The 23,404-nt window shown below is 40.6% G+C and overlaps 1 protein-coding gene across 2 annotated transcripts in view; it reads left to right on the top strand.

The window, feature by feature from the left end:
• LOC137437246 (cadherin-related family member 2) overlaps positions 1-23,404 on the top strand; it is a 158,688-nt gene that overhangs the window by 1,847 nt on the left and 133,437 nt on the right. For both annotated transcript variants that reach the window (XM_078766757.1, XM_078766756.1), the window contains exons 2-8: positions 3,909-3,956; positions 5,673-5,738; positions 7,070-7,227; positions 10,269-10,337; positions 11,146-11,250; positions 11,944-12,033; positions 16,549-16,668. In XM_078766757.1, the coding sequence (XP_078622883.1) occupies positions 3,909-3,956; positions 5,673-5,738; positions 7,070-7,227; positions 10,269-10,337; positions 11,146-11,250; positions 11,944-12,033; positions 16,549-16,668 (656 nt within the window). The remainder of the gene's footprint in view (positions 1-3,908; positions 3,957-5,672; positions 5,739-7,069; positions 7,228-10,268; positions 10,338-11,145; positions 11,251-11,943; positions 12,034-16,548; positions 16,669-23,404) is intronic.

Raw genomic sequence — 23,404 nt, 5'->3', positions numbered from 1 at the left:
GCACCTATTCCCCATGTGGAGTTCTTCACAATGAGGCCATTTCAATTTTTTTCCATTGAGTGGTTTTGGAGATGAGGTGCAACCTTCTTTGGGGTTTTCAAAGATGGCGCCTGTACCACGTCACCTATGACGTCGTAATTATCATTAAAATATTCTAAAGGAGTAAGCACTCCTCTGGTGAAAATTTAATGTCCATCAGATGAAGAATTGTAGAGAAAATAAAATTCATACTGATCAGATCAAGCGTTGTACTTGTCGAATTATGACGTCATAATTAAGGCACCGATGACATCATTAACATATCTTATTCTCCATGGGGAGTACTTGACAACGCACCATAATTTCAAATTTTTTCTATGGAGCGGTTTCGGAAATATAGAGGTGCAAAGTTTTTTGATTTTTCCAAGATGGCGCCTGTACCATGTGACCTACGACGTCATAATTATCATTAAACAATTCTACAGGAGGAGGCATTCCTATGGTATACCTTTTGTGTCCATCGGACTAAATTGCAGAGGAATTTTTTCTTTCGTACAGATCAGATGAAGCGTTGTACTTGTCGAATTATGATGTCATAATGAAACCATCAATGACATCATCATCAACATATGTTATTCCTCATGGGGAGTACTTGACAATGAGCCTGATTTCAACTTTTTCCATCGAGTGGTTTTGAGATGTGGAGGTGTAATGTTTTTCCAAGATGGCGTCCGTACCACGTGACATATGACGTCGTAATTATGAAAACATTTCTATAGGCGGAGGCGCTCATGTGGTAAAATTTTGTGTCAATCAGACGAACAGTTGCCGAGAAAATGAATTTTTAAAATGCAGACACACGTACGTACGCGCCCGAATGCCTAACCCTGCTTTTCGCTTCACGAGCGCAGGGTAAAAATGACGTCCCTGGGGTAACTGAAGTTAAATTTTACTATCTTGGGGTTCCAGGAAAAGATCTCATGTTGGAGGCAGAATCACAAAACAGTTTGGCTCATTCCAAAGTCTATTTCAACTTCAAAGTGGTACAAAGTTGTACTTTAATACTCGTTCTCTTACAATGGACATCAACGCAGGAGGAGGCCATGAGACCATCAGAAAGCCTTTGCTGTGATTGCCAATCTTTGGTTTGTTTGTCTTCCATTAAACGGCCTTCGGTTCGGTTCGGATCCCGTCCGAGTCATACCAAGGACTTCAACAATGATACGTGCAGCATAGATAAACAGCCATCGGTTGGTAATAACAGCGCATGCCTGGATGGGCCTAATGGCCTCCTGTGTCATTCATATAATTATTAACCTTTGTAAATGGGGAGGGTCAAGCAAGGAAGCAGCACCAGTGGGGTACGGTATCCAGACATTGGCATCAAGGGGGGCAAAACCCGAGCAAATGATATATGTCAGGAGGATGGCCGATGTCACATGTTCATTTTGCCAGATGCTCCCCTTATTGTTATCAATCGTAAACGACCTCGGCTGGGGTAAAATGAAACCCTTATGAATATGAGTACATTACTTTTGCTCTTTTGTAAATTTTGTATATCTGAGCAATCTAAGGATGTATTATTGAACAATCTAAGGATGCTTATTTATAAAGCAAATAAAAATTCTACTTTTAACTGACCTTGACATAAAAATTTGCGTATTCTGGCAAAGCTGTCATGCACCGATCGATGATTAACCTACTCTTGATGTAAGATCCCTTTCTATTTCGTGAGGAATGCCAGCCCAAGCTGTCCTCCAGTCATTGTGGAGCAAAGATGATTCTTGATCAGTTTGACCCTGCTGAGTGATTGCTCAGGTGTATCTGTAGCTGAAGAAATTGGTAGTATGTCGTTGGTTGTTATATTCATATGCGGGGTTCAGAAGGTGGAATGTAGTCTTCCCAGGTCTCAAAGTATCCACCTTCGTGTGTGAGTGTATATACGAGTGTGTGCACACAGAGTCGTGGCCAAAAATATTGGCACCCTTGCACTTAAAAAAAAAAAAAAATGCACCATTTCTTCCAGAAAGTTGTTGAAATTTAAAAATCTTTTGGTATCCACATTTGTATTTCTTTGGTTTGCAATGGAACAAAACACAAAAGCTGAAAAAATACTAAATCTTAGCTTATTCCGCACAGAAATCCTAAAATGACCCAGACAATATTATTGGCACCTTTTAGAAGTTGTTAGAAATAATTAGATTTCAAGCAGGTGATTCTCCTTTACTGTGGAATTCAATTCACCTGTGGTGAGATGCAGGTGCCTGCAACATAAAAATCACATTCAACCAGTTTGAGTGCAGAAGAGGAGTCATTCTGCTGTTTTGCACACTGTGTGTGCAGCAATGAGCATGGAGAAAAGAAAGAAAACAAGAGAATTGTCTGAGGAGGTCAGACACAAGATTGTAGCCAAGCATGGACAATCTCAAGGCTACAAGTCCATCTCCAGAGACCTTGATGTTCCTGTGTCCACCGTACGCAATGTTATCAGGAAGTTTAAGGCCCATGGCACTGTAGCCAACCTCCCTGGATGTGGCCGCAAGAGAAAACTTCATCGAAGATTGTAGGGAAGGATTGTTCGAATGGTGGAGAAAGCACCTCGATCAACTGCCAAACAGATTCAAGCTGACCTTCAGACACAAGGTACGACAGTTTCCACTCGCACCATCCGTCGCCAACTCGCTGAAAGGGGGTTCTATGGTAGGAGACCCAGGAGGACCCCACTGCTGAGAGAGAGACATACAAAAGCCTGAGTGGACTTTTCCAAACACACCTGAACAAGCCCAAACCTGCCTGGGAGAATGTCCTGTGGACAGATGGGACCAAATTGGAGCTTTTTTGTAAAGCACATCATCTCTATGTTTACAGAAAACAAAATGAAGCCTTCAAAGAAAAGAACACCTTCCCTACTGTCAAACATGGAGGAGGTCAGTGATGTTTTGGGGTTGCCGTGCTGCCTCTGGCACTGGGTGCCTTGAATGTGTGCATGTCATCATGAAATCAGGAGATTACCAATGCATTTTGGAGCGCAATGTTCAACCCAGTGTCAGAAAAAGCACCCAGGAATGGTTCAAGGCAAAACGCTGGACTGTTCTGAAGTGACCAGCAATGAGTCCAGATCCAAATCCCATTGAACACCTGTGGGGAGATCTGAAAACAGCAGTTGGGAGAAGGCACCCTTCAAATCTGGGAGAACTTGAGCAGTTTGCACAAGAAAAGTGGGACAAACTGCTCGTAGAGAGGTGAAGGAAGCTCATTCATGGCTATAGGAAGCCCTTGACTGCAGTTATTTTGTCCAATGGTTGTGCTACCAAATATTTAGTCTAGGGTGTCAATAATTTTGTCAATGCCATTTGTTTTTATTTTCTGATTTTAAAGGATACATTAAGTCATGAATCAAGAACAAAGGTTCTGTTATATTAACAGTGAAATGTGGAATGTATGGTTATGTAGAAAAACGTTTCATACAAAAAATTGCGGAGACGAAATACTTTTGTCAATTTCAACTTATTTTTCGAGAAAATTGTGAGTTATTTGAAAAAAGTGCAAGGGTGCCAATACTTTTGGCCACGACTTTATATGTGTGTATGCAAGTTGCTGTTATTTGTTGGCGTTCTGAGAAAAGTCAAAACTGTCTTTCCGAGAAACCAGCATGTGGATCATCTAAAAGCACACCGATTACGTTCTTATCGATCCATTACAATGCAACAGTACAATACAAACAACGTCCGGTTGTATGGTAGAAGCAGACTTTGCGGTGCTGTGGGTACTTGCATCTTATATCGGAGACTTTTACTCATACTTTGAGGATAGAGGAGAAATGGTGTAGCAATAGTGGGAACTAGGGTGTGGTAGTGGGAAGAGGAGGAGGTGCAGGAGGTGAGATTATGAAGAATAAAAAATGTAATATCGATGTTTTTCTTTTGCAGGCTTCCTGGTGGTTGCTTTCCTCCTGTTCTTTCTAAAACAAATCTCCGGTGAGTGAGTCAACAACTCTGTCTGTCTACATAACATCAACCACTTAGAATGATTACCAAGGCATTGAACGTCTCTTAAAAGACAATTTTGGTTGCATAACTTTTTAACCACATACCAATCAACTCATTTGCTTAACTGTACAAGCGAAATTTACACACATGAATGTTCACAGTTTAGATGGACATACGAGGGACATCAACACAGGAGGCCATTAGGCCCATCAAGCCTGGGCTGTGATTTTTGCTGAAGTCATGCCAATACACTGTATATTATCTCCCCACCCCATTGCCACTTCTTATAGATACCTCTCCAACCAAATTTTAAAACGATTTTTTTTTTTTGTATACAAGATCGAGGCTCGTGTAAGAGCTAAAAATGTTACCTTAGAAGAGATAGAACTGTGTAGGAATAGCATGGACAAGATAGGGGGATTAAAGTTAAGGAAACGTGTGTAAAACGTCATGTAAACTTCCACCGTCGTGCCGGGTGACATCTATGTTGAACAATGTTCAGAGAGGGGGCGGAGCTATAATTGTCTCCTGGACGGGGGTGGAGCTCAACGCCTGGAGGAGGGGCAAGCGTTGTCAAGGGAGACGAGGGAGGAGCAAAGAGCAGTAAGTTCTGTGAGGAGAATTGGGCGGGAACAAGATGGTGTGGAGCTCGCAGGGTCTGTGGAGAGGCTGAGGAGAAGGGGATGAGCCAGGACGAGCGGGAAAAGACGACAGTGGGGCTCTGAGAGGCTGCGAGGAGACGAAGAGAGGTGTGAGAGGAAAAAAACGGTGGTGCTCGCTGTGTTTTCTGAACTGAAGAGAACTGTGAAGTTCTGAGAATTGCAAGGTGGGGAGCGTTAAGGAGGCCATCCTCCCCCATTGCGTGTGATCGTCCTGTTTGTCGCCTCATCAACTTTTTGTCGTCGAGCTGAAAAATTATGTACTTGGCAAGTGAAATAATTTGGTGTGTGTGTGTGTGTGTGTGTGTGTGTGTGTGTGTGTGTGTGTGTGTGTGTGTAAAAACGTTTCAGGAAATGGAACGTATTCCTACCAGTACCAGGTCTCAAAGTGTGAAAGTGTGTGTGTGTGTGTGTGTGTGTTTGTGTGTGTGTGTGTGTGTGTGTGTGTGTGTGTGTGTATATATGTGTGTGTATTAATACTTTTTAATGGCCACAATTATACCCATGTTCATGTGGGGAAGAAGGCCCAGGGAGGGCGGGGGAAGTCTGTGGCCTGTCTTTCACGAACCAGCTGGCCAGGCCTCACGTTCGAATGTAGGTGACAGGAATTTGGAATTTCTTCAGAGTGCCGGTGATAACTTGCCTGCTCTTCACACAGGACACCGGAATGTTGAATGCCCACTGACTAATGCCAGCAGATTAGACACCGTTTACAAGGGACGGTATACACATTGATGTCTCGCCCATCAGCTTGATCGACATTCAATCCCAGGCTAGACAGCTCAGCAAAGTGCAAAAGATGGAATTAGCAACGACATTCACTAAACTCTTATCTGTGTGTTACCTTCGACAAAACTCTACCCCATTGTGAGAGAATTCTAACAACTCTCACTAATTCGGTGCACCTTTTGTAAGCTCATAAATGACCAATGCTGCATAAATGAATTACTTGAATCAATGTTTTCTAAAACAATCATCCTCATCATGATCATCATGTAATGTTATTTTAAAAGGAAAGTAATTACAGCGCAATCCTCTTTTCCAGGTCACGACTGCGATGATCCATTTTTTACACTGCCACCATTGGTTTTTCCTGAGAACACACGTACAGGTATGTGCGACAAATATAACTTTTATTTTCGTTTTAACTGTTGTGGTAAGAAAAGAAAAACAACAACAGAAGGAGATAATCAATTGCTGATATTGAGATGGGTTTGTGTGTCAATAACAATGCAATATGTCCTTCCTCTCCTGTATCGTGAAAGTTTACAAAAAGTTACTGATTTCTTCAAAATAAGCAGCAGCGGTAACTTTAGGGCTAACGGGTAAAAACATTTCGACCTTACTAACCCCATTTTTTCCTCGTTATAGCTCGAGTATGTTGTTGTCATTATATTCCTATTATAATATTCCCAAGAGATTGGTCGAAAGCGACGACTCACACCATCAACAACATCATCATTATCATACGAGTAAAAATCCCATCAAAAATGACGAGTTGGAACATTTTATTTGACAGTGCAGCCTCATGAGCATACTAAAGTCTGAAGCCTCGGCCTAGTGTCAGGTGTGCTTATGTCTTCTTTATTTATTCGACATCATACGGATGTAAATGAACACTCGTTTTACTCTGCGCGCGTTGCACATCACATGCAGTAAATTTCACCTCCCCGTGCCTTGTATTTATAGTGATTTTTAAAGAACGCTCCTGTACACCGCCCTTGAGGCTTGGTTTGCTTTTGGGGGCTTCAGAACGGACATCAAGGTCAATGTAGCTTAAAACCGTGCCCAGGTTCGGGAGTACTCACACCTAAAATGTGGGGCCTCAAGGTGCTACGGTTCAGCCGTGGAAGAATAACATACAAACGCACAAACACAAACACTTTAAAATGTTTATCAAGATAAGGTTGGTCCCAGGCATTCTTTTTATTAGGTGAGCCAGTTGGTGTATCTCAGAAGAAAAAAGACAATCTACGTGTAATATATTGAAGGTAAAGTTATTGACTTTTTAAACGAGCGAAACCTGATATATTTAATAAAAGACCCATTCTATTGATACTCCTATAATTTAAAGGATAAATTTTCAGGGGCCAATGGTTGTCGAGCGGTTTTTATATTTCCTAGAGATTTTCAGGATCCATCTATTGTTTAGTTGGAAGCAAAATGACCATGGTAGAATAGGTCAGGCAGAAGCCAAACTTATAATCAAAGATCTTTTTTGTGTCGGACAAGAGATAATGTCATTAAGATTGCAGCAAATGACAATCCATCGTTTTGTTTGTGATGGCGGGGATGCCTTCGAAACCTTGATCTCATGACAAGTTTATTTTCTCTGTTTATTTTTTAAATCATTAATCATGAACATTGCTGTTTCTTGTGTGAAAAATTCAATGATAGATCCTATCCCAGTTTGTACCATTTTCTCTTGTACGTCTCTTGCAGGCACGGACTTGTATGATCTGGCAGCCAAATTGTTCTGCATACCTGTTGGTGCTACGTTCTCTTTGGAAGATAGTGGTGGTGATGTTCAATCATATTTTAATGTTAATGAAAGTACAGGAAATATAGCATTAAAGAAATGCATCGACAGAGACGACAATGTGAGCTTTTGTTGTTTCTTCTTAACAAAATTAATTTTGTTGTTTCTTGTTTGTTTTAGTTTTTTTTTTTCTTTTCTTCTTTTGTTGTTATTTTGCACACTTAACCTTTTTATTGCATTGCTTACTTGATGTTTTTTCATGTGGTCAGACATATAATAAGTAATTTGTTGAGCATTTTACCTTTTCCTTGACAGTGAGTGAATAAGAGTTCAAGGTGAAGATATATGTTAATATAATTTTACTGGATTTTTACTGGAGTGAGGCTCATGGACGAGCAAGGCAGAAATTATAGTGAAGCAAACACCAAGGGAACGAATGGACAGGAAAAGAGGAGACTGAGGAGGGGAGGAAATACTGAAAGTAGCAAGCAAGATAAATGGGTTAGGAAAGGTTAATGGGGGTAATGGGAATCACAAGTGTCAGAATTGGGGATGACAAGAGATGGTGGTGCACTGCTTATTGTGGAAGTCTCAGGAAGGAAAAAAAGTTCAACTAGGCTTGCTTGGCTTCTTCACGGGAGATTAAAAGATGGATACAGGTATACTAGATATGAGAAGTAAATTTAACATAAATGTATTTTATATCGTTTTTGGCCTATCTCTCAATGGTGAAGAATCACTCAAAAATTAAAACTTTTCCTATCTGGATCCGGATTCTGATCTTCACCAAAATCGCATCCATGAGTTTTTGTCAAACAGTGCACTAAGTTTCGTACCAATCTGTCCATAACTTTTTGAGATATCATGTTATATATCGGTTTTGGCCCTCAGTAGTGAAGAATTTGATTGTGTCAGTTCTCCTTTTGGCCCTCAGTAGTGAAGATTCCTTTTTAAAATTCTCGGATCGATTCAGTTCTTCACCAAAATTGACTCAATTCTCCCCTGTCACACACCAATGCTCTGCACCAAGTTTCACACGAATCCGTCCATAACTTTATGAGATATCCTGCTATATATCATTTTGACCCGATCTCTCAACGGTGAAGAATCACTTAAGGAATTATAGTTTCCGGTTCCGGATCTGGATCTTCACCAAAACCTAGTGATTTTGTCCTTGTCACACATCGAACCTCTCCATCAAATTTCGGGCGAATCCGTTCACAACGTTTTCTGATATCCTGTTCGCAGACAGACAGGGGTGAAAACATAGCCTTCGTCCATCTTTGGTGCGGAGGTAATTAGGTATAGATGTGCCAAGATAATTGTGTGACAATTTGTTATTCAACTGAGTTAGTTCATGTGGACCACAATGGCGAAGTGATTTGGCATGTGAATGACCAAATGCATCGTAAATTGTGAATGACAATCCTGGACAATGTTGAGAATGAATGTCCAACCATATTTAGGTGACATTGCTGCTTTAAGGCTTATACTTTTCCCTTTGTTATAATGCACAGCACTTCCTACCTGACACTGTCCTGCTGTTTATTTTGAATACAGGTTTTTACAACTTGGATAACAAATAAATGTACACTTGAATTTTTAATGTAGCTGGTAAGCAGGAAGCTAAACATGAAGGATATTCTGGGGAGGATATTGTATGTGGACAATCTGGTTGTTGTGGTGGAAAGTGGGCGGGAGATGCAGGATGTACTGGGGGCAGGGGAATGGAATGAGGCATTTGAGAAACATGGGCTGAAAAATAGGATGGAGAAGACAGAGGTGACAATAATGTAAATATGTCTGTAAATGAAAAAAAGAAAAAGCGTCCGTAACTGAAAATTTACGTAAAAAACCGTAAAGGCATCCAAAAAAAACAAAACAAGACTGAAAGTCTAACATCAGCGAAGCCGGGCTTGTTTGATACTTTAGTTGAAGAGGAGAGTATGACCTGGGTGGGGATACCAGTTTCCAGTTAGCAAGTAATTGTAAGTAATAAATTATTTTTACATTGAGACACCATATGGTTTATTCTACGTTTCGAGTCAACAATGAACACCATACATGGCTTCAATCTATAAACTTTGCAATAACTACAAGGGGATTGCAGTGTTATGATTATATTTACTATATTATTAGTATTAACGCCATTATTATGATTACCAAAACAATACTACTGTATTAAGAAACCTGGGCTAATTTGTCCAAAGCAGCCTGAAGGTGAGCCATGAAGGCATGAAGCCTAAGGCCTATAAGTACTGTGTCGTTGGAAGACCTGTAATGTCTATGCTTTCGATATTTGATGGTCATTTAACAATCGGTTTGTTTGTGTTTCACACTTAATGAAAAGCGTAAAGATAGAGCATGGCGATTGTGATATATGAAAGATTCGACGATATGTTCGGTTTGAACGAATTGGAATCAAAATAGCGGTGTGCGGAGTCAGCCGCCGTACCGACTTCAGATATAATCACATCACCCTGTCATGTGACCAGATCCTCAGCTCTGATTGGTATACATTTAAGGGGACATACATACATACATACATACATACATACGGACGGACAAACACTGTTCTATATGGCTTTGCCCTATGGGCTACACAGTAAAAAACCTCAAATCGATATCTAGCATTTGAAAATTGTAATTTATATAAGTGTAAACTGTGAAATGAAAATCTCAATGAAAATGTATGTGAAAACTGTCAACGTATCCGTAAAATAAATAAGTAAATAAATAAATAAACTTAAATTGATGTCTGGCAGCAGGTCCCTGATGTTTGCCTATAATCATAAAGCTTGTATTTATTATGCACATACGTATGAAGCATGATTTGTTATTGCTTAAACAATGTGTAAGCATTCCCCACTAGTAAGTACAAAAGATCCCACTAAAATATGAAGTTAAACCTTCTGAATACTGAGTGTGCTACGACTGCAAATCTCTGGGTCCCTTTTGAATGTTTGCTCCTGGACGTTGTAAGTGAAATGATGCCTCTCATGATTATGGTGTACTCGATACTTAAATTCTGAATGACTTACAATGTCTTATCACATGGTGTGCTGATATTATAATCGCAGGCTTTTTGTTTTGTATATGCAAGGAATTTGATGTGGTAATGAAGTAATGAACTTGTGAATATAAATCCTCTGTTTCTTGCAGAATCTTCCATATCCCCGAAATAAGGAGGTTACAGATTCGATTATGTTAACGGTAGCTCTCAAGGATGAAGTAAGTCAAATACTTTATTCTCCTTTATTTTGAAAGCCAACTTACAGATTTTGATAATAAATGTTGAATGTATTTCTTCTGGTAACTATTTTTCAATATTTAGAACGTAAATGTGTTTGTAAACTACTAAGTAAATTAAATGATACATACGGAATTTATTGCATTGCTTTGGACTGATAAAACTTTAAGAGATGAGAGACCAATATAAAAAACCCTTCTCCAAAACCGCTTCACCGATCGATGTGAAACCTGTCATGTCTGGTTAAAAATGTGAGACTTGAAAACAGCTGAATGGATTTAAATCAAACTTGTTTATTTTTAGGACAGTCACCGAGGGCTACACGGGCAGGGACTATGCGGCGGCATATTGGTGACGCTGTCGCATTGCTCTAGTTTTACCATACCATTTAACATATTGAACTATAACTTGGTACATGGCTTTATTATGATAAGTTACAGAACAAGTTCGAGTTTCAGGGCATTTAATGATTTAAAAAAATTTGTTTAAAAAATTTAAACATTCATTGGCAATGGTAGGGGCAACACGTATTGGCAACACGTATTGGCAACCAAACATTCATTGGCAACACGTATTGCAAAGCAATTCTCGCTCTTGCTATTAATTTGTTATGCGGTTATCCACTAAGTATGTACTCGGATGTTGTGTCTGTCCTTAACATAACAAATATTTACACAGGATTGGGGGTCCCTCTCATTCTTGTGAATGTCCCATTACTCTGAGATGACAGATGAATATAACTGAAAAAATTAAATATAACTATAAATATTAATCCTGTTCTTTTTTCAGAATCAGGAGCTATTGTGTGACGATGTACTACTAATTATTGTCGAGGATGTGAATGACAACATTCCGAAGTTTAACCTCCTGCCATACTCCAAATCAATTGATGAGGTAAGTACCTTTAAATACCCAGGTTGTTGTTTTTATCACGGCACAATCCGCACCTTATTTTGACCTGATGACTTTGCAAATGATTGGGCTTTAATAACGTTAGATGTTTGAAAGATTGATTTGGTATCGTTTTGATCTCTTTAAACAATTTTTTTTCTGAATGTTCACAATTGTTGTAAGTACTTGATCTAAATTAGGGATGGAAGGGGTACTCATAGTGAAGATTAATGGCACACTGCTGTTGCCAGCTCCAAAACCACTATCTCAGCATCACTAGTCTTCTGAAGATGTAAAAAACTCTGATGACCCAGGGACAAGTAAGAACCCATCTACATATTATGTAGGAACATGTGTTAGGAAGGTACATACTGTTACATAATTGTTCTTGCAGGTTTTGGATAACTTGGATATGAATTAACATTGTTTAATAAATGTTTTTTTCCTATTTCTCCTTTTTTATTTTCTGGATTTAATATTGTCTTGCAAAATGACATTGTGTAAAGTGCTTCACAGAGTGATGAATTGGCAGGTTAAATTGGGGATGAAACAGCTATTGTGGTAATGACCAGCAGAGACACAGCCTTTGATTTGTGCGACTGAACCTCGTGACACTCACATGGGGCCTACTCTTTTCATTGGTTGTGAAATTGTTTTCAGTTGCAGAAATTAACAAATCGCTGAATGTATTTGCAGGCAAATTTCACAGAACCTTTCTTTATTTTTCATGCCAATGTCAGTGACCTCGATGAAGGCGAAGCAGGCACACTAACGTACTCTATCATGGTGAGAAATATTCTAATTCCTTCACATTTCCACTGTCCCATTGCCTATGTATTAAAAACATGTATTTCAAATGTTCTCTGTATTGCAATATTGAAAAATCTGTATTAAAAAATGTTCAAGTTGAACTTAGTAATGCAATAAATTGCAATAAGATAAACGCAATAAAAACTTCAATGTACAGTATTCCGATGTTCAGTTTACACTCATTTTCAACAGGTTGTTTTTGCTGAAACAGTAAAAAATAAGAATCATAATGCACACAAGGCCAACCAATCTTATATGCTCCTTATTCTTCCGATTGTGGAATTGTCTCCCCGTGTCCGTCATCTGGTGCTCATCACTTCTGTATTTCAAATGCGTTGCCCATCACTACCTCATGCACTCATCCTCTACTCTTTCAGCCCTCTGACAACTACACATCCATGATCTATTCGACGCACATTGATTCGTTCCCATTCTTTTCCTCTCTGTGCCATGGTTACTCGTTTTTGGGTTATTCCTCCTTTTATCCCTGAACATGTCCATCCCTACCTCCACCTAGCCCCTACACCCTTTGGTAGTTTGTAACCGCTTAACCCTGCATGTCTGCTGCCCTTTGATATTTGGCATCGAGACGAGGCCAGGCCCTTGTATAAAAAAAAATATTCAACACACTTATCACATAAACAGTTATTCATGGGACCATTTAATCCATGTCCATTGAAGTATTGTGGTTTAACCATAATGTATAGGTATGTATATTTTTAAGAACATTGTAGTACATTCATTACAATATTGTGTAAAAGATACAACCATCATACACACTATCATGACTCGGCATGCTCCGTGCGCCTCACCACACGTTTCAGAGGGATAGGTATCTTTGACCATTTCGGTGTCTTTTGGGTCTTCAGTGTCTTTTAGGTCTTCATGTTATTTTGGATCTTCAGGGCCATTTGCGTTTTCAGGGTCTTTTGGATCCTCTGGGCCTTTAAGGGTATTTTGGGTCTTTGGGGTGTTTTTTGTCTTTGGGGTTTTGGGTTTTTTGGGGTCTTAAGGGTCTTTTGTTTCCTCTGGGTCCTTAAAGGTCTTTTAGGTATTTAAGGGTATTTTGGCTCTGAAGGGTCTTTAATGGTCTTCGGGGTCTTCAGGGTGTTTTGGGTTTTCAGGGTGTTTTGGGTCTTTTGGATCCTCTGGGTATTTTGGGTCTTCCGGGTCTTTGGGGTCTTTTGGGGTCTTCAGGGTCTTTGGGGTCTTCAGGGGCTTTTTGGTCTTAAGAGTATTTTGGTTCCTCTGAGTCTTTAAGAATCTTTTGCATCTTCAGGGTGTTTTGGGTCTTCAGGGACTTTTGGGTTTCAGGGTGTTTTGAGTCTTCGGGTCTTTTGGGTCTTCGGGGCCATTTGGCTCTTCAGGGTCTTTTGGATCCTCTGGGCCTTTAAGGTTATTTTGGGTCTTTGGGGTGTTTTGAGTCTTTAGGATCTTTTGGGTCTTCAAGGTTAGGCATCATTGCATTTCTTCACTGTTGTACAATCAAATCTTATGAATGAGATGACTACCTTAGACTTACCTCTCTGGAGGGTACATGTTAAAAACGTGTTGTAGATCATGGCTGCCTGATAGTAGAGGGTCCAGAACTCGATTGTAATGCACCGAGAGGCTGATCTATCAGAGGGTGTAAAATTCCTGGGTAATTGTAATGCCACATGCACGGGTGGTGGGTCGTGCATCTACCTCCAGTTGCTTACCCAAGGCCATCGGTGTGTCACTACTACGGTTGTGGATTTGTATGGGTTCTGGATGTCCCTCAGAAGGTTCCGTACAGGTTTGGCACAGGATCTGTACCTTGTTGAACTGAGAATTTGGTCTCACTTGGAGGTCCAAAAAAGGATGAATAGCAGCTTCTGATGGGCTATGATAAAGAACAGGGTTCCAAGGAAAATCACTTAAAGAATGAGCGGAATGCATCCCATTTAGCCTTTCCATGCTGAGAAACTGTCTGGCGAAAAGGATGAGCTGTGGTTGAGGGTGAGAATCGGCAACATTAACAAACCTTCTTACGACCTCCCGCTATTCAAAAAGCTGATTTTTTACTTACTCAGACTCTTTGACTATTCTCTCTTTCTTCACTTTTCTATCAATGCAGCTCTTTTATTTAAGGCCTGGCCTCAGTGAGGGCTATAGAGTCTGTGACTGGAGCCTTCAACATAAAAAAAAGAAGAAAGAAATGGCTCTAAAACGGTGTTACAGAATGTCAAGCTCCAGTATGCAGAGTCTATCCATAATTATACCCCAGCTCAGTAGCTTAGGTCCAGAGATTTCTGGAGAATTTCTGACAGTCTTCTCAACCAAAACAAATCATCCATACATGTCATTTTCAATACTCCTGAAGTCCTTACCTCCTCTGCCGATAAGGCCAATATTTTTGCGGATGATTTTCCATGAAACTCCTTCCTTGAGGATCAAGGACATCCTTCGCCTGGTTGTCCCTCTAAGACTAACCCTAACTAACCTGTGGTGAGTTGCAGGTGCGTGCAATATAAAAACGACTCATTCAAGTAGTTTGAATAGAGAAAATGAGTCATTCTTCTGTTTTGTGTCACCGGGTGTACTGGATAAAATAAAGAAAACCAGAGAATTGTCTGAGGAGGTCAACATAAGATTGTAGCCAAGCATGGACAATCTCAAGGCTACAAGTCCATCTCCAGAGACCTAGATGTTCCTGTGTCCACCACACGCAATGTTGTCAGGAAGTTTAAGGCCCATGGCACTGAAGCCAACCTCACTGGACGTGGCCGCAAGAGAAATCTTGATGGAAGATTGCAGTGAAGGATTGTTCGAATGGTGCAGAAAGCACCTCGATCAACTGCCAAACAGATTCAAGCTGACCTTCAGATACAAGGGACGACAGTTTCCACTCGCACCATCCGTCACAACTCAATGAAAGGGGGTTCTATGGTAGGAGATGCAGGAGGACCCCACTGCTGAGAGAGAGAGAGATAAGAAAGCCAGACTGGAGTTTCCCCAAATACACCTGAACAAGCCAAAATCCTTCTGGGAGAATGTCCTGTGGACAGATGAGACCAAATTAGAGCGTTTTTGTAAAGCACATCATCTCTATGTTTACAGAAAACAAATTGAAACCTTTAAAGAAAAGAACACCTTCCCCACAGTCAAACATGGAGGAGGTTCAGTGACGTTTTGGGGTTGCTGTGCTGCTTCTGGCACTGGGTGCCTTGAATGTGTGCATGGCATCATTACATCAGGAGATTACCAAGGCATTTTGGAGCGCAATGTTCAACCCAGTGTCAGAAAGCTGGGTCCCTGTCGAAGGTCATGGATCTTGCTAACAGGACAATTACCCCAAACTCACTTCAAAAAGCACCCAGGAATGGTTCAAGACAAAACGCTGGACTGTTCTAAAGTGGCCAGCAATGAGCCCAGATCTAAATCCCATTGAACACTTGTGGGGAGATCTGAAAGCAGCAGTTGGGAGAAGGCACCCTTCAAATCTGGGAGAACTGGAGTAGTTTGCACAAGAAGAGTGGGTCAAACTGCCAGTAGAGAGGTGTAGGAGCTCATTCATGGCTATAGGAAGCCCTTGACTGCAGTTATTTTGTCCAAACGCTATATACCACATATTAAGTCGATGGTGTCTAATTTTGTCAATGCACTTTATTTTTATTTTCTGATTTAAATGTATATATTAAGTTCTGAATCAAAAATAAAGGTTCTGTAATATTAACAGTGAAATAAAGAAATGTGGAGACTAAATACATTTGTCAATTTCAACTTATTTTAGAGAACATTTTATTTTTAGAGTTATCTGAAAAAGTGCAAGGGTGGCAATATTTTTGCCCATGACTGTGTATATATATATTGCTGATAGAGGGATTATACTACCTGGCAGGTCGTTTCCTTCCCAGTGGTAGCCAGGACATGAATTTGGGCAGGGTGCCAATTTGGGCAGACACCTCGCCTACTCTTCATGAAGGACACCGTGGGATATTTAATGTCCATCAACGAATTATGTCCAGTGGGTCGCCAAATTTAACGTCCATCTGAGGGACAACACACACATTGATGTTTCGCTGTGAAACACCAGCAAGACAGTTTATAGCTAGGTCAGGATTCCAACCCAGATTAGACCGCTCACAGGCAAGTGTGCATACCTCTAGGATAACCTGGCAGGATGTATTGCTGGTACTGTAGATGATGATTGTGCACTTTTACAGTAACTTTCAATCCATAATCGTTTTCTGTTAATGTAAAAACAATACTTTAAAAAGGCTGGTTTGCAGCTTTTCTTCCAATAATTATCAGAGTTGCATTTGTAAGTTAGAATCAAGTTACCGGTAATTTCATTTTTGATTTTGATTCCATTAACATGAGCAATTGTTTATTTCACCAAGTGGTGAAAAATGCTGGTGTCAGTGTCGTATAATTATCACTCTTAATCGTGCAGTTGAAATGTATTGTATAACAGTTTGTTGCATTTGTCTCTCACTGTCCATCTCTTTTTGATCTTGTGCCCAAAAGTGGACTCCTCATATAAATGGTGTGGAATTTTCCATCAATAAAGCAACAGGCAGCATCTCTGTTAATGGAAGTCTAATCTACAATGAAAACATGCTTTATTACATTGACATCGAAGCCCGTGTAAGTTGTTTGCACCTGCACCAAAAGCCTCCTGACACATGTTTGCTGTAAATACTCATACCTGTTGGTGGATTCCCACGATTGCGCACAATGATGTAACAATGCTGACGCTTGTCGTGGAATTTAAACAGACTAAAATGTCCACACCAATAACAATTTAGAAGATGTAATTCTTTGGAGGAAATTTACTCGGGATACAACAAGATTTACAACAAAATACTTTGCCGGCGTACATTGAACAGGACTCAACATGAACGTTCCAGGAATCTCCTGTCGATTCAGCTGACGTCACTCCTTTATAGCGAATGAAGACAAAGGATGAGACTTGGTCGGGTTGTCTTCAAAGTGGCAGGAAGTAGAGAGAGGGAGGGGGAGATCGGAGGACGGGGAGGTCTTGATAATACTGAGTCAGACATTATCTAACCAGTTGGTCAACAAGGAACACAATTTAATCACAAAAAGTAGGAGTGCCAGAAGATGTTTGTTTTGTAAAACAAAGCATTCACATATCCTATCCCCAAGTTGGTATTTACACATTACTGCAAAGAGAGAGAGATATGTAGATGTCTTTCCATCACATAAGCAACTCTTGGCACCTAACAAAGTCTGTAAGTTATACTTTCAAATCCCTGAACTCGGTTGAAATATATATGTATTAAATATATTGTTGCGGAAATGAGGATTGTGTTTTTTTGATTGTGTTGTATTGTATGGTAAATTGTTATGAATTATTGTTTAGTCTGAGCCCTCCTTGCTCCAGTGTGTATAAAGGTCAAAGGGCGTCCCGGTAGTTAATTCCATAAAGCATACATTGAAGGACACTATAATATCCCTGTTCAGTAGTTTATTTCCTTATTCTGTGTATTAGGTTAAGGGTTTGTCTTCCATTAAAATGACACTCCATTGCACCAAGTGAAATAGAGTAGATTCCTTTCACTTTCCCCTTTCATCATTGCCAAGCCTCAATGGCCAATTACATCCCCTCCAAGTCTCCATTGCCAACTGCACTGGGCAGTTTGCCAGTTTGTTACAGCTGTGGGTTGTTTTCGCCCCAAAGCCGCCATTGAACATGTGCTCGGGTTGGGGAAGAAAGGCGTGCCCGCCCGTCGTCATCAAGGGCGGAGCCAGAGGGTCGCGCGACCAACCAGGGCCGAGGTGAGCACACCGATGGGCGTGTCCTAAAAGCCGGCGGCTTAATCGCCGGAGGCGCTATAAAGGTGCGCGCGCAAGAAGTTGCGAAGAGCTGAGTTGTGTGGTTTTGGAAAGGAGCTGAGTTGTGTGGTTTTGGTCAGAGCAGAGTGGTCGTTAGTTGGTCGTCAGTGGTGGTCAGTGGTTGCGTTGAGTGGTTGCGTTGAGGAGTGATTGGGCCAAGAGAGAGAGAAAGAGTGGTTGGACCAAGAAAGAGAGAGGAGAGAACCCGTCACGCCAGACCCCCCACCAGCGCGTCGGCTCCACCAAGCAGCTCCGACCCGTGATCCCGCGCACTCGACAGGATCGGTGGCATCAGCGGCCGTCGAGGTCCAGCCCGACGTCCCGTGCGGGATCAAGCTCCAGCCAGCTCCGTGCCTTCCTCCCCCTCCAGCCACACACCTCCTTCCAGCCAACCCACTCTGCAATTCCCCGTGTGAGTCCGTCTTTGTTTGTTCTGTCCAGGGAATAAGTTAAGCTTGTATAGTTAAGCTAGTAATTTTCACTGTGTCACCTGCTTTTTCCATGTTCCCTGTATATAACCGTGACTGCTCCTTTTGCTTGTGTGTGTAAATAATAAATCCTGTTACTCTTCTGTACGTCTTCTTCTTCCTCTTTACATTCGGTCGCTTTAGAGGTTTCCAAATTGAATATCTGTGACGCGATACGGCCAACGTTCGGGTGAATCGGGGAAACTGTTAGGTCGCGGTGCCTCCGCTCGGCAAACAACATTCTTATCCGCGGACCGTAACAATATATATATATATACATATCTAAAAATATAATTAACCCTTCTTCTTCAAGATTCTTATGAACCATAATGCAGTATTGTTAAGATTCATCAAATAATTATTACTGAAACATTTATATCATCACATCTAATATTAGTGTTCTTCTCATGAGCAATACATTGGAGATTGGTGCCTTCATGAGGATTTTGATAAGAAGAGACCAGAAAGGAGATTTGTCATTATAATGCATGTTATTTAACTATCTTGACAATTAAAAGGACGATGGACAAATTTATATGAGATGCCGGCAATAACTTGCCTACTCTTCAGGATAGACATCTCACGAACACTTGGAAATTCAAAATGGACTTCCACACGCTGCATGACATAAATGACTAATGGTGCATTATATTTGCACTGCAGGTTTTGGAGTCATTTTGTTCAATATATTATTTATTACCTCTGCCACCAAAGGTGGATGGAGGTTATGTTTTCACCCCTGTCTGTCTGTTTGTCTGTCCGTTTTTGAACAAGATATCTCAAAAAGTTGTGGACGGATTTGGACGAAATTTGGCAGAGGTGTAGCGTATGTGACAAGTACGAAATGATTAGATTTTGGTGAAGATCCGGATTCGGATCCGGCTACTGGAATTTTTAAAGTGATTCTTCACCATTGGGAGATCGGGCCAAAAACGATACATAGCAGGATATCTCAAAACGTTGTGGACGGATTTGGACGAAACTTGATGGACTGGTTAGGTGTCTGACAAGGACGTTTCGATTCGATTTTGGTGAAGATCTGAATATGGATTCGGATAATGGATTTTTTTTTTTTAAGTGATCCTTCACCATTGGGAGATAGGGCTAAAACCAACATATAGCAGGATATCTCAAAAAGTTATGGATGGATTTGGACAAAACTTGTTGGACAGGTTGTGTGTATGACAAGGAAGAATTGATTCAATTTTGATGAAGGTCCAGATCGGGATCCAGGTAGTAGAATTTTTAAAGTGATTCTTCACCATTGAGTGATATGGCCAAAAATTATATATAGCAGGATATCTCAAAACGTTGTGGACGGATTTGGACGAAACTTGATGGACTGGTTAGGTGTCTGACAAGGACGTTTCGATTCGATTTTGGTGAAGATCTGAATATGGATTCGGATAATGGATTTTTTTTTTTAAGTGATCCTTCACCATTGGGAGATAGGGCTAAAACCAACATATAGCATGATATCTCAAAAAGTTATGGATGGATTTGGACAAAACTTGTTGGACAGGTTGTGTGTATGACAAGGAAGAATTGATTCAATTTTGATGAAGGTCCAGATCGGGATCCAGGTAGTAGAATTTTAAAAGTGATTCTTCACCATTGAGTGATATGGCCAAAAATTATATATAGCAGGATATCTCAAAACGTTGTGGACGGATTTGGATGAAACTTGGTGGAGAGGTTGTGTTTGTGTGAAAACGACTAATCGTTTCGATTTTGGTGAAGATCTGAATATGGATTCGGCTACAATAATTATTTAATTTTGAAGTGAATCTTCACCTTTGAGAGATCGGGTGAAAAGCGATAAATAACATGATATTTAAAAAAGTTATGGACGAGTTTTGAATAAACTTGGTGGACGAGTTTGTTAGGTGTCAAGAACAAGCCCATTCGATTTTGGTTCAGGTCTGAATCCAGATCCGGCCCATCAGTGGGATACAAAACGTAAACTGTTCACTAGGCATAGGTATGCTCTCTACTGAGTACCGTTCTAGTTTTATTATTCTGTAATATGTCTAGAGCTCATTAAAAAATATATATGATGTATGACATTAATTCGCAAATGCGGGTTCTAAATAATTGTGTCATCCAGAGTGTTCACCTCATAACTTAAAGGAAACGTTTAGAGTTTCAAACTTAGTGTAGATATTGAAAATCTTTCTATACCGAAGTAACTTTGATCTACAAATCTCCATCATTGCCACAAACAAGGAGTAATTCCTTAATGAAAGTCTGATTTATGTGAAGGCCATCGAGCCAAAGATTAAGTGTTGTTTTTTTGCAGAGAGCATTGAATCTTTGCTGTTATAATTTGCGTATTGCTCGTCTGAACCAATGTTAATTTCATTTGAGGATTTTGAAATTGATACCTTTGAACAGCAGTGGAGTGACATAAATTGGCAGGCTCATTAAATGTTACTAAAGTAGAGGTTTGAGTAGCCATATTCTGAGGTAATTTCTCCTTGAAAATCCCAGGCGACTATTCTCTGATACAATTCAGTAACTTTGAAAATTCAAAATGCATTGACATAATCTTTCAATAAATTATAGTTTGGAATTAAATTTATAAAAATACTAGCAGAAGTACCGGCGTTGCCGGGCGGGTGGGGGAGGGGAACGGGGAGGAGGGGGAGGGGGAGTGGAGGGGAGGAGAGGGGGGCAGGGGAGGGGGGAGGGGGAGGGGAGGGAGGTAGGGGAGGGGAGCAGGGGAGGGGAGAGTGGAGGCAAGGGGGGAAGGGGAGGGAAAGAGGGGGAAGGGAAGGGGGAGGGGGAGGGGAGGGGAGGAGAGGGGGGAAGGGTGGGGAGAGGGGGGAGAAGAGGGGAAGGGGAGGGGAGGGGGGAGGCAGGAGAGTAAGGGGAGTGGCTCACGTTTCTGAGTGAATGTGGCTCACGTTTCTGAGTTAGGTGTGATGCCGATCAGGAAGAAGAAGAAGCCATACTACCAAATTCGTACACTTCCGGAATTGTTTGATTTATTTGTATTCAAATGTCTGGTAATTGTTTTGTATTTATTTATGCGAATGTGTACTTGTATATAACTGTCATTCATTTAAAAAGGCTTCAGCACTATCGAGCGATATATATATATATTTTTTTAACTCCAAAAAAAACCAACCTTTTTTTCCCAATTTTTTTTTTGTTCGCCTAGAACACTCCCAGGCACTCACTGATGAACCTCTGAAAGTTTGATGAAGATCCGTTCTGCCATCTCTGAATAAAACGCAGACAAACACACAGACAACTCGTGTTTATATATATATACTAGCTGAGGTACCAGGCTTCGCTCGGGTTGAATAAGAATAAGACAAATATATGATGAAAAGAACATGTATATTTTAGAGCAATATCACAGTACATTTCCTACATGACGTTTTTTCAATTTTCAATTTCTCAAAACCTCTGAGTATACAACATTTCTGGTTTTCTTACTTGGTGCCAAGACAAAGATTGCTTGGTTTTCCAACCCTCGAGCAGCCCACGTATAGCTGGCCATGGGCAAACACTTGTTCTGTGAAGTTCAGGCCTACAACCTTCATTGATTGCCCCTGCGCCTTGTTGATGGACATAGCAAAACATAGCCTGATGGGGAACCGAATCCTCTTGAAGGAGAATGGAAGGTCAGGTGGAATAAGTGGTATCCTTGGAATGAATACTTTCTCTCCTCTGTATTGTCCTGAGAGGATGGTTGCCTCTAGGACATGCGGCATCATTTGCTGGATTGTCAATCGTGTTCCATTACACAGCTTTGGTGGATCAATATTCCTTAGAAGCATGATTGGTGCTCCCACCTTGAGAATCAACCTGTGTGCTGGGAGTCCTTGAGGCTGATGACTGTTGAGAAACTCAGTTGGGAAATTTACTGCCTGATCTTCATCTGTCACTTTGTCAAGAGAATCATAATTTCTTTCATGACCGGGCAGCGAACGTCATTATGTGCGACTTTATGTCACTCCTACGGACGTGAAAAATTTTTTTCCCTTAAAAATATATTTAAAATAAATAAAACAATAAACGAAAGAAGCTAAAAAACAATTTAAAATAAAATAAAAAGCACATTAAAAATATATTAAAATGTACGTACAGTATACTGTACGTACGCGCAACTGCTGGTTCCCATTCAAAACAGAGGCGACGTACAGTATTCCTTTACTGTGTCTGTGTTAGCCATGGGTCCGAAGAAGGATAATGCTAGTGTTTCCAAGCGTAATGTGGTTACGATGGAAGATAAGTTAAATCTGATTAAAAGGTATGAAAAAGGTGAAAAAGTGTCGGTGATGGTGCATAGACCTTATCGCGAATCGGAACCGCAATGCGTCATGGGATCGGAAAGGGGCAATAGCGCCGCCACAAACTACAACATGGAAGAGCTGACCACATTTGTCGAGCAGAATGTCTCAAGAATGGTTGAGGACCAACAGCAAGCCTTTAATTATATCCTGAAGAGTGTTGATGATGATGCTGGCAAGATATTCTTCCTCGATGCTCCTGGCGGGACAGGAAAAACATTCCTCATTAATATCATCCTGGCCAAGGTTCGTCAAAAGTCAGAAATTGCTCTGGCTGTGGCCTCAAGTGGAATTGCAGCTGGCCCGGTTTTTTAAACCATTGATATTAAAATAAAAAGTAGCCTCTAACCACCGGGATTTTATGCTGATTCCGAATCTGTGTCTAAAACGTTTCTCCGATGTGTAGTTCTTGGGTTATAAGCGGACATACAGACAGACAGACAGACAGACAGACACACACACACACACACACACACACACACACACACACACACACACACACACACACACACACACACACACACACACACAGACACTCCTCCTTTATTTATATAGAAGATAAATCGGGATTTAAATTTAATTCAAAAATTGATCCAGACGTCTATTCTCTTTCAAACATTCAAACCGATAGAGGTAGTTATTTATCACAGTATCTGTAGAATTTTCACCCTTTTACTCAACTCTGTTTCACTGTTATTTGGTGGAGCAAAAAGTCAACTGAGCTTTATAGATATTTAGAATTCTTATTTTTGATGT

This window comes from Myxine glutinosa, chromosome 12, assembly GCF_964187855.1.
Source record: "Myxine glutinosa chromosome 12, kmMyxGlut1.1, whole genome shotgun sequence".
In the NCBI taxonomy this organism is placed as follows: domain Eukaryota; kingdom Metazoa; phylum Chordata; class Myxini; order Myxiniformes; family Myxinidae; genus Myxine; species Myxine glutinosa.
Note: the sequence above shows the minus strand (reverse complement) of the source record. Positions and strands in the feature narration are given on the sequence as shown.